At 44.3% G+C, this 11,852-nt stretch overlaps 1 protein-coding gene across 1 annotated transcript; it reads right to left on the reverse strand.

The window, feature by feature from the left end:
* Positions 1–7,906: 7,906 nt before the first annotated feature.
* LOC125348798 (olfactory receptor 7A5-like) lies at positions 7,907–9,022 on the reverse strand. Its single transcript, XM_048342339.1, has one exon. The coding sequence runs from the start codon at positions 9,020–9,022 to the stop codon at positions 8,078–8,080; it is 945 nt and encodes a 314-aa protein (XP_048198296.1). The 3' UTR covers positions 7,907–8,077.
* Positions 9,023–11,852: the final 2,830 nt, after the last annotated feature.

Consider the following 11,852-nt stretch of genomic DNA (forward strand, 5'->3'; position numbering starts at 1 on the left):
TACCTAGCTACTATTTGCTCCGGACCTTGACCAGGGCTCTATGCACCTAGAGGAGACTTCTCTGTTTACTATGGGAAGAAACAATCCAGATTATTGAGAAGGAAATTTGCGATTTGCTAAGAAGAAGCTATCCTATCTATAATGAGTAACTATCACTAAAGGCAGCTGTGCAAACCAGTCTCCTCAGGGAGACTTTGTATGGGGGAAGGGGAGATTCTCCTGACAAAAGGTGGCATCCTTTGGCCCACAGACACAAAGAAACTTCTAACTGGGAATATGTTCCCAGGAGCCTGTTAGTATGCTGACCGGCATTGAAGTGGCTGTGCCAAGGCTAAGTCTTCCTTTTGGTCAGAGAAATTAATTCTCCCACAGTTGTAAAAGTGCAAGTAAAAGAAAAGCAATGAACAAGGTAAATGGGTGATCACACAGTCAAGGTAAATGGGTACTCACATAGTCTTATCAGAGGGTGACATGTGCAATGAGAAGGATACACTGGAGACAAATGTACACAGGGCAAGTTACCTTGCACTAGGTGTCCTGGAAAGACCAGGGAAGAGAGGGCTACAATGTTATCTACAGACGTTTGTACCTGGAAGGAGTCATAGCCAGTGGCAAAGGCCAAAGGAAGGGTCTTCATTCAAAACCCCAAGGGCGAGAACAGAAGACAGAGCAAGAGACAGAGAGGAGTGAAGAAAAAAACAAGCTTATTACCTATGAGACGTTAAGACATGAGGAGACACTCAGCAGATCTTGTTGGGTTCCCATCTTGAATAACTACACGACTCCCTCATGAAGCCAAGGCATCACTTTGCTATTTCCGTCTGCCACTCTGTCCTGCCAGAAGGCCTCCTGCCCCAATAATGAATATAATGCTACATCGATGGATAACTCATGCCACTGGCAATGACCTAGACACAAAAGAACAGTCAAGAATGATTTTCTAGGGGCTGGGAACATGGCCTAGTGGTAGAGTGCTTGCCTCGTGTACATGAAGCCCTAGGTTTGATTCCTCAGCACCACATATATAGAAAGGGCTGGAAGTGGACCTGTGGCTCAAGTTGGCCGAGTGCTGCTAGCCTTGAGCAAAAAGAAGCAAGGACAGTGCTCAGGACCTGAGCACTGTTCAAGCTCCAGAACTGGCAAAAAAAAAAAAAAAAGAATGATTGTCTAATATAAACACTAGATACAGATTCAGTATTTAATACTGACATTGTCATATAACTCATATTTAACCAATAATATTACATGACTAAATATAGATTCTATTTTTAGACCCTATTCTCAGTACATAGAGGCATGTAACATGGGGTAAGTTTGTGTTTAATTTCATTTTTGCTATCCATAAGTTTTTGTCCAAAGGGATTTTGGCTCAACATAATGATGTTTGAGTACAATTTTTTTTGGAGGGGTGCAGGTCATGGGTCTTGAACTCAGGTCCTGGGCCATGTCCCTGAGTGTTTTGCTCAGTGTTGGCACTCCACCATGTGAGCCATTGCTCCGCTTCCAGCTTTGGGTGGTTCATTGGAGATGAGAGTCTCACAGACTTTCTGCCCAGCTGGCTTCTAACATGATCCTCAGATCTCAGCCTCCTGAATAGCTAGGATGATGGAAGTAAGCCACCAGTTCCTGGCAGTACAATGAATCTTGATCAATGTCTCCTGTTCCATCGTTCTTGCCCATCGCTCCCAACTTAAAGTTTGTGTTCTGATAAAGATGGACAGAGTTAAATAGACCTGAGATAAATGATTCTCCATTCCAAGGAAAATAACATTGGGAATCAATGCACATATTTTGGAAGAACATCCAGGGTTCTGTACATATATACACAGACACGTTACCTAAAGTATGGCATACACAAATTTAAAACTCCAATGTTTTAAATCCTTTGAACAACTTACAGCCTAACAAAATGAATACTAGGAAATTAGAACCTGGGGTGTATGGAGAGATGAGGGTAGAGAAATGAATGAAGAGAGGATGTGGGGGTGGGGAGAATGCAGTCATAATATTTGATGTATATATGTAAAAACAGAACTAGGGAAATAGAATGGATGGGTGGGAGAGAGAAAGATGGAAGTGGACCAAGATGCATTATCCTCACAAAATGACATGTTGAGTTGACACCTCTTTGAACAACTATGTAGAAAATTGAAGACCTCATTCTGGAAGTAATTGGCACATTTTAAAGAAGTATTAAGGAAATGCCACAATAAAAATATGGACAAAAATAATAATCTTGGGCTGAGAATGTGGCTTAGTGGCTTGCATAGCATGCATGAAGCCCTGGGTTCGATTCCTCAGTGCACAGATAAAGCAGGAAGTGGCTCTGAAGCTCAACTGGTAGAACGCTGGCCTTGAGTAAAAGAAGGTCAGGGACAGTGCCCAGGCCCTGAGTTGAAGCCCCAGGATAGGCAAACTAATTAATAATAATAATAATTAATAATCTTGACTAAGGCAAGACACAGTAAGAAAAGTATTTTGCTATATGAAATTTTTCATTCATGGGTAATTTCAATCACAAAGAAACAACTGGAAATTTTCTGATAATAAACTGGAAAGGATGATCCATGGAGAAAATGGACAATACACAAATCAATACAGTCATCTGTGTCAGAAATCACCTCACTATTTCACTCTTTACAAGAAATACCCCATATTAACCTTTCCTTCTAATTAACAGGTAAGGTCCTTGAAACCACGAATTAAAAGAAAATTACTGTAAGCCTCTCAATTTGCTTCTAACAGGGGATCCCATTACCATCTCTTTCCTATCAAACTTGGCCTGCCTTGCTGAGTTCAGCCTCCACTACCCTTTCAAACATGGTGACAGACACATCAATGTATTAATCACACATGCAAAGTGAACAGCCACAGTTGCCTCTCAGCTCTGCAAAGGACGCATTACATATTGTGCAACCTTAGGGAAATGGTCCCGACTTCCCTCTCCCAGAAACTCCTCAACACACTCATAGACTCACCCTGGTGAGTTGATTGGGATAAAAAATCTCAGCCTGGAAATGCTAATTCCTCCCTGGGTTGTCAAGGATGGAAACTTCCTTTAAAAAGTGATACCAAGGAACAGAACAGCAAGAAATGGCCACACATCAGTCCCCAAGGCCAATGAGGACTTCAGAGGACACAGCTGTGTTCTGCTCAGTCCAAGGGACTGGGGCCGGGGGGGGGGGGTTTATAACTCAGTGAATGTGCTCATTAGATACATTTCTCTCTTGTTAAGCTGGTCTGGAACGCAGCATTTCCCTATGGGACTTTGCTTTGCACACAAAGCAATTTGTTTTTCTTCCTGAGATTCTATTCCCAAGACACTAGGATGATTTTCAGGTGAATTGGTGTTTGTTAGAAGTTTCCCATGAGCACTTTTTGCCTATCAGAGGTATCAATTCCCAACACCTCATCTCAATCCTCAATTAAAGTTTTCTCCAAAGTCTAAGACAGGTGAACCATTGTTGGTTAGTTAGATCTGATCAGTTCTCCACAAAATCTTTCTTTATTTTGTAGGTCGTGGGGCTTGAACTCAGGGCCTGGGGACTGTACTGGAGGTCTTCTGCTCAAGGATAGTGCTCCACCACTTTGAGCCACAGCACCACTTCCAGTTTTTGAAAGGTTAATTGGAGAAAAAAGTCTATTTTCTGCCTGGGCTGGCTTTGAACTGCAATCCTCAGATCTCAGCTATCTGAGGAACTAGGATTACAAGTGTGAGCCACTGGTGCCTGGCCCCCAAAACATTTTATAAATATTGAGGATATAGCCTCTGTGATCTCCAGAAATTTCATATTGTTTTCTACTCAAGCAGGGAGTGAGGTGTGATTCTGTGACAAAATCATTACTATATCTTTGGTTTCATACTACTTTTTCAAAATAATCCAAAAATCACGTTTGAAACACAAGGTAACAGTTGTCATGCCATTTTCTTTTGTGTTTGTGCTGGTACTAAGTCTTGAAATCAGGTTCTGGGCATTGTCCTTGAGCTTATTCACTCAAGGTTGGTGCTCTGCCACTTGAGCCACATCTGCACTCTGGCTTTGTTCTGGTTAATTGAAGATAAGAGTGTCAGGGACTTACTTGACTTCTTTGGAAACATGATCCTCAGATCTCTGAGGATTTTAGGCATGAGTAACAGCTGCCCAGCTATTCATGGATTTGTTTTCATCTTTGACAATACAAAAACATATACATTCTGTAGATCTGTCTTTATACATCATTATACGGATGCCATGGTTTGGTTGAGCTTGGTGGTTTTTGGTCCAAGTCTGGGAACCAAACTCACTGTCACTTGTTCTCATTCACTAGATGGCACCCTAACTTCCGGAAACACCTCTCCCACCCCCATGCTTTGGATTTTTTTAAAAAAATAAAAGTCCATTCTTGGTGATCTGTGCAGTAGTGACCCTCAATTTATAGTCACACACATGGAGTTCAGAATTCTAAATAAGCTTCCCCATTGGGTCTTTTGTGAGTAAAAAAGTCAATATATACATTTTAGAGGAGGAGGAGGAGACAGAATGGAAATCAGTAAGGGCAAGGACCACATGCCTGAAACATGGATGTTTTGATTGATTTTTTAATACATAATACATAATTTGATAGGACTGATGGCTTGAGACACCATTGAGCTGGTGGTTCACACCTGTAATCCCAGTTACACAGGAGGCTGAGATGTGCAGATGATGCTTCAAAGCCAACATGGGCAGAAAATCCATAAGACTTTTACCTCCCACCAAAGATCTGCAGGTGGAGCTGTACCCAAAGTGGTCGAACACCAGCCTTGACTAACAAAGCTTAAGAGACAGCACCCATGCCCTGAGTTTAAGACCCACTACCAACACATGCAAAATACTTGGTTGGATTTCCTGAGGTTCATGGTTGGATGAGAATAGTGTTTGCAAATGTAGGGAAAGGGTGTAGAAGGCAATGATTAAGGAAGGGTCAGATGGATAGGAATAGGAGGTATAGCAGTGTTGTCTAAGAAAGGACTGAAGTTTACAAGCATCCATCCTGCTGGCTTGCAGAAGTGACCTACTCCAGGGGAGATGCCCATTGGACAGTTCCAAGTGCTGAAAACAAGCTCTATCCAACAACCACCAAGACCACAAGACCACAGTCCAGACAACACAAGCGAGTTCTAGCATGGACATGAGGGAGGTCAGGTTCATGAAGGCCCCCAGAGGCCCCCAGAGGGCCCTCCAGCTCTCCAAATGAAAACACAGTCCGACCAATGGTTTGATTTGGCCACTGTGAGACGCATGCTAAGAATTCTAATCAATAGAACAGAAGGGCCCCGAATGTGTTACAAGTATGTGATGATGTGCAATTATTTAGGTCTTCCTTTTTCCTTTTGGTCACTCGTGGGGCTTGAACTCAAGGCCTAAGTGCTCTGACTAGTGCTGTAAGCCACAGGTCCACTTCCAGTTTTCTGGTGTTTAGCTAGAGATAGGAGCCTCCCAGATTTTCCTACCCAGGTTGCCTTTCTACCTCAATCCTCAACCCTCAACCTCCTGAGTATCTAGAACTTCAGGCATGAATCACAGGCAACTAGCTGCTTTTTCTTTTTGATGAACTCATAACTGTACATATCCTACACCATGCTCTTTTTATTAGCAAAAATAATTTTCCATAGGGGGTTACCATGCATGTATGTACTTTAGTCACATTCACCATGCCTCCTACTTATTTTCCCTCCATATCTCCTCTTTGAATCATACAGATCTTAGCAGGTTTCCTTATTACAAACAAATATCTTCTCCCTACTACCACTGCTGCCACCCCTGAAAATCTGCCCCTTAGCATTCAAGTCACCTAATAATAGTCATTATGACTGTTTTTAAGTCAAGATTCTTCAAAAGAGAGAACAAAACAGATATTTGTCTTTCTTAGGTTAACTTAGGTTACTCAATGTCATCATTTAAGATGGGTCTTTCCGATGGGGGCCACGTATATGAGAAAATTGACTAATACAAGCATATAAGGTAGTATGCAGTTATGCAATGCTGCAATCAACATTATCAGGAGAGGTAGCTTTAAATGGTGACCTATCAAGGAGTGGCACACACACACACACGTACAAACATGGTCTCTGATCTCTTCTGATATAAAAATGTAACCAATGTCCCATTTACAATACGCATCACTGCCAGGCTAGGGTCACCTCCCCTGGCCCGGGGATTCAGGCTCTGCTATGCTTCTAACAGCTCCCTTTCTCACCCTCTCCCCTGGTCACCCGACCCGCAGGTAAGGCCAGGATGGAGTGGGGGGCTCAGGAAAGACCTCAGGTGCACGGGGCCATAGGAGATCGCTTTACCCCTTCCTTACCCGTGAAGAAAGCCAGGCGTGAATGGATCTGGGAGATGCTTTGAGAGCGAATCTGATTTATTAGGGAGGGGCAAAGGCTGATATGGTGGGAGGTGAAAAGGTGAGAGGTGGGAGAGAAAAGGTGATCAGCCAGAGCGCTGAGGATAGGCTGGGCTTGCCATAGGACCCCCTCATGAGCTAACGTCACTTGGATAGCGACACCCCAGGGGTGAAAAGCCCACGAGAATGGGGGGCACATGGGCTGGCGAGAAAGTTGGGGGCTGGTTGCAAAGCCAGTTCTTCTGGTTCTGGACCCAGAGAATTGTGGCCTGCTTCCGCATTCCCCAGGGCTGGGGGAAGGGCAGCGTCTCGGGCGCGCTCTCAATGCCCTTCCCCCTCAAGGCCAAGGCTGGACCCCAACACATCACCACACACCACAGTAGTATGGCTAATGGCTTTTATTTTGTATGTGTGTTGGTGCTGAGGCTTGAACTGAGGACCATGGCAGTGTCATTGGGCTTTTATGTTCAAGGACAACACTCTACCACTTGAGCCATGGCTCTATTTCTGCCTTTTTGATGATTTTTTGGAGAGTCTTATGAACTTTTCTGCCCAGGCTGTCTTTGAATTGTGAGTGTCAGATCTCTGTCTTCTAAGTAGCTAGGATTACAGACATGAACCACTGGTGCCTGGTGTATTTTTTTTAGTGAAAGGAATGAAAAAATTGGTCCTTATTTTTTATTGCACTCTTTATATATTCTTGGTTTTAACCCATGTCAGAATAAATTCTGACAAAAAGAAAAATCTCCCATGCCTTAGGATGCCCTTCACTCTGATGATTGTTTGTTATACTAGAGAAAAGACTTCAGATTTGAAACAGGACCATGAGGATGTGTCTGCTCAGATGTCTTTCTCTCCTTTGTGGAAGTTGGTAGGGGAGGGCGAGCGAGAATAAAAACAACAAAAACAAGTTTGTGAAAATCCATGAGATAACCTGACATGTTGAACAAAATTCCATCATACAACTGTTTAAAGATAATAAGTAGGGTGGAATAGAAACAGAACAAAGGAACATGGGTGAGGAATTACAAAAGAGAAGAAACACAGCAAGGGATCACAAAAGGGAGGAGGGCAAGAGCCCATGATAGGTATGTGCACAATAGCATCATAATTGAAATTCTTAGTGTATGCAATCTGATATACAACAAAACTTATAAAAGATATATATTATTATCTAGTGTGATAGGTGTTATTTGTGATAAACAAAAACTCCTAAACATTTTGTTTCTGGCCAGGAACCAGTGGCTCTCACTGTAAGTAGTCTACTCAGGTGACTGAAAGCTGAGAATCATGGTTCAAAGACCACCACGGCAGGAAAGTCCATATGACTACTATTTCCAAATCACTATGAAAAAGACAGAAGTAGAACTGTGACTCAAGTGGTAGAATGTTAGCCTGAGTGAAAAAGCTGAGGAACAGTGCCCAGTTCCTGAGTTCAAGACCCAGGACCAGGAGGAAATATATGTATGGGATAAATGGGGAACTCCAAATACGCTTTATTGGAATGATGGAAAATCACTGGAAAGATGGATGGAATGGATCTGAGTAGCTGCCATGGATAGCAGGAAGCAGAAGTTGGGTGTTTTATTTGAATTGTAGACAGAAGATAAATTCAGAGACAAAGAATCCTCAGCAATGACAGAAAATAAAGTATCATCATTCTCTCAGGCACGACCTCATGAAGTGACTCCTGTAGTCATGGACATTCACTTCACCTCAGGAGAACTGGCACTTTCCTTTGCTCTTTCTCAAGAAGCTGTCCCAGCGCCCTCTTGAGGTCTTTGTTCCTCAGGCTGTAGATGAAGGGGTTCAGCATGGGGGTGACCACCGTGTACATCACCGAGGCTCTGGCAATGGAGTGTGAGTTTCGGGTCACCGCAGAGCTGAGGTACACACCCAGGACTGTCCCATAAAACAAGGAGACCACAGAGAGGTGAGACGCACAGGTGGAAAAGGCCTTGTACTTGCCCCGAGCTGAGGACATGGCCCGGATGGAGGACACGATCTTGGAGTAAGAATACAGAATGCCAATAAAAGTAGTGCCACCCAGCAAGAAAGCTGCCAAATATATGGACATGTCATCGAGAAAGGTGTCAGAGCAGGCGCTGTGGACCACCTGGTTGAGTTCACAGAAGAAGTGGGGGATTTCACAGGGGACACAGAAGGACAGCTGCAGCACCATTACACTTTGCATGGTGGAATACAGAACATTCACCATCAAAGACCCCAGCACCAGCAACACACAGAACCGGGGATTCATGATGACCGTGTAGTGCAGGGGGTGACAGATGGCCACGAAGCGGTCATAGGCCATCACCGCCAACAGGAAATTGTCCAACCCTGCAAAAATCAAGAAAAAATACATCTGGACTATGCAGCCCACATAGCTGATGGCCCGGCTGTGGGTCTGGATGTTGAACAGCATCTTGGGGACGGTGGTAGAGGTGAAGCAGACATCATCCAAGGAGAGGACAGAGAGGAAGAAGTACATGGGGGTGTGCAGGTGGGGGTCAGAGCTGACAGCCAGGATGATGAGCAGATTTCCCAGCACAGCGACCAGGTACATGGACAGGAAGAGCCCGAAGAGGATGAGCTGCACTCTGGGGTCTTCTGAAAATCCTCGGAGTATAAACTCTGAAATCTGAGTGTCATTCATTCTCTGGCCCCATGTGGTCGATATAACTAACAAAAAGAGAGAGAAAGAAAGAATATAAAGACATGACAGAATTATGCAATGCCAGCATGGCAGGGACAGAGTGGTGTATGTAGATTCTGTCAGTCATGACTCAGCCCTCAGTTTTTTATATCATCTGTTTCCCATCCACTCATTCCCTGGCCTTTTCTGAGTTCAATCTGCAGCCTACTTTTACTTTTTCCTAAACTGTTATATATTCAAAAACATTGTTTAATGTTTACTTATCTTGCATTGAAAGGATACAACTTAGTGGTAATGGGGTGACAACTGCTTTTTTCCAGGAAATGATAAAGCTACAGTCTATAGAAAAAGGAAAAACTAGGACTCCAGGAAGATGGTGGAAAGAGAAAAGGGAAGAACCTAAGCTCTCTCCGAAGAAGCAGAGTCTTAGGGTCCCAGGACGGCATGTCTGGAGAGTCACACCAGGTGAGGCATAATCCAACAGAGATATACACCAAGGAAGGAGATGATATACAAGAAGAATTCAGCCCCTGCTGGCGGCTGCTGAGCGCTGGCCTTCGCACGTGCCTTCAGCGGGAAAGGATAGGAGCCCACCCGGGAGAAAGCGGGAGCAGAAGCCCACGGCCACGCCTGCCAAACCTGCCACCCTCAGACACAGAGACAACTCATCACATGGCGGATGGTCCGAAGTACCAACCAGAGCCCTGAGCACCCCAGAGAAGACATCACCCCTTCACAGAGAACAGTATCTGGGGGAAGCCCTCCACCTTCCTGAGAAGAACTCCATTTCTGAAAGTAGTGAAGCGCTGCCGGAGCCCCTGGCCTGACACACTCGCTGGAGGGGCAGCACCTGTGTGGAGAGGGCAAGGCAGCCTTCCCTCCATCCGTCACTGCACTCTCATTTGTACGTGAGGTTTAAACAGACCTGAGAATAGCTATGTGCACAGGACCACAGAAAATGATGCTTATCAAAATGAACTTCAAGAAATGGAAGCAAGAAGTTTTTATTCTGTTTCCAGTTACTTTTTTTTTTTTTTCCTGTTTTTCCTCCTTTCATCGAGGTTGTTGATTTCTGTCTTCTACGTCAGTTTATCTGATTTGGGAGGGGAAGGGAAGCCCAGAAACAGAGTGACAAAGGGTGAACTAACATCAGTGATGCTCACTGGACACCACGTTGAGCTTTGCAACTTGAGGGAAGAAGAGGATCGGGGGGGGGGGGGGAACACTGGAGAAAATGAGGGAGACTGTTCAAAAAGAAACGTAATCAACTTTATTAAAAATGAGTAAATAAAAATGTATTGCAGGGGCTGGGGATATAGCCTAGTGGCAAGAGTGCCTGCCTCGGATACACGAGGCCCTAGGTTCGATTCCCCAGCACCACATATACAGAAAACGGCCAGAAACGGCGCTGTGGCTCAAGTGGCAGAGTGCTAGCCTTGAGCGGGAAGAAGCCAGGGACAGTGCTCAGGCCCTGAGTCCAAGGCCCAGGACTGGCCAAAAAAAAAAAAAAAAATGTATTGCAGAGCACACTTGAAAATATAGGCAATAGAACAAAGACATGAAAAAAACACTCAGAACATATCACAGGGACATCAAAGAATTGACAGATTTAGCCTAGAGATCAAGTCTACGCACAATTATGATAGATGAGAGAGAAGAATTCACAACTAAAGGCACTGAAAACCTGTCTAATAAAATGATTACCAAAAACTTCCCCTCTCTCGTGAGAGAGAATCCCACCTACCTAGCAGAGCATACAGAACTCCTAGCAGACAGGTTCTGAGAAGAAGTATTCCTGGATGTGAACATTTTGGCCTTAGAGAAACCAGGAATTAGCCGGGTGCCAGTGACACACGCCTGTGATCCTAGCTACGCAGGAAGCTGAGGTCTGAGAATGGCAGTTTGAAGGCAGCCAGGGCAGGAAAGTCCATGAGACTCTTATCTCCAAACAACTACTCAGAAAAAGCTGGAGAAGGCGCTAGGGTTCAAGTGGCAGAGCGCTAGCCTTGAATAAAAAGAAGCTCAGGGTCAGTGCTCAATTCCTGAGTTCAAGGCCCATGACTAGAAAAATAAAAATAAGAAGGAATGGATTTTAAATGTACAAAATAAAAAATAATTATTCCTAACAGCCAATGTGCATGAAATAGATGATTAAATAAATGAAAATGCGGAATGAATTACATGGCATGCTCATGGTGACAGGTATAGGATCAAGGAAAAAGAGACACAAAGAGAAAGCATGTAGCCAGTGTGACTGCTCAGGCAAAGCCACAGGATCTGAGAGCTTTGTGAAGAACTCCCGGGAAGGCTGGGAGAGACCCACAAGGCCATGAGCACATGGGTGTGCTGACAGGAGGGAGGGATCACCCAAAATCCTCGTGCAAGTCGCTCAGTGCCAGTGCGCAGTCAAAAGGGGGACAGGGAGACGAAGACATGAGCAGAAGCATGAAGAGGAATATACTGCAGAGCAATGAAAAATAAAGTGGTCTATCGCTGGGAAACATTCTGAAATCAATAGGTCAAGCTGCCCAGGTATATTCACACTGACTCTGTGTGTGTGTGTGTGTGTGTGTGTGTGTGTGTGTGTGTGTATGTGTGTGTGTGTGTGTGTGTGTGTGTGTGCATGCTAGTCCTGGGGCTTGAACTCAAGGCCTGGGTACTTTCCCTAAGCTTCTATTTTTTTCTCTCTCTCTCAAGGCTAGCACTCTACCACTTGGTCCACAGCTCTACTTCCAGCTTTTTGGTAGTTAATTGGAGTTACAAAATTCTCTGAACACTATTTTCCCCATGGGAAAGGAAAAGAGACTGGGCCATCTTTCTGTAACAAATG

This window comes from Perognathus longimembris, chromosome 3 (genome assembly GCF_023159225.1).
Source record: "Perognathus longimembris pacificus isolate PPM17 chromosome 3, ASM2315922v1, whole genome shotgun sequence".
In the NCBI taxonomy this organism is placed as follows: Eukaryota; Metazoa; Chordata; class Mammalia; order Rodentia; family Heteromyidae; genus Perognathus; species Perognathus longimembris.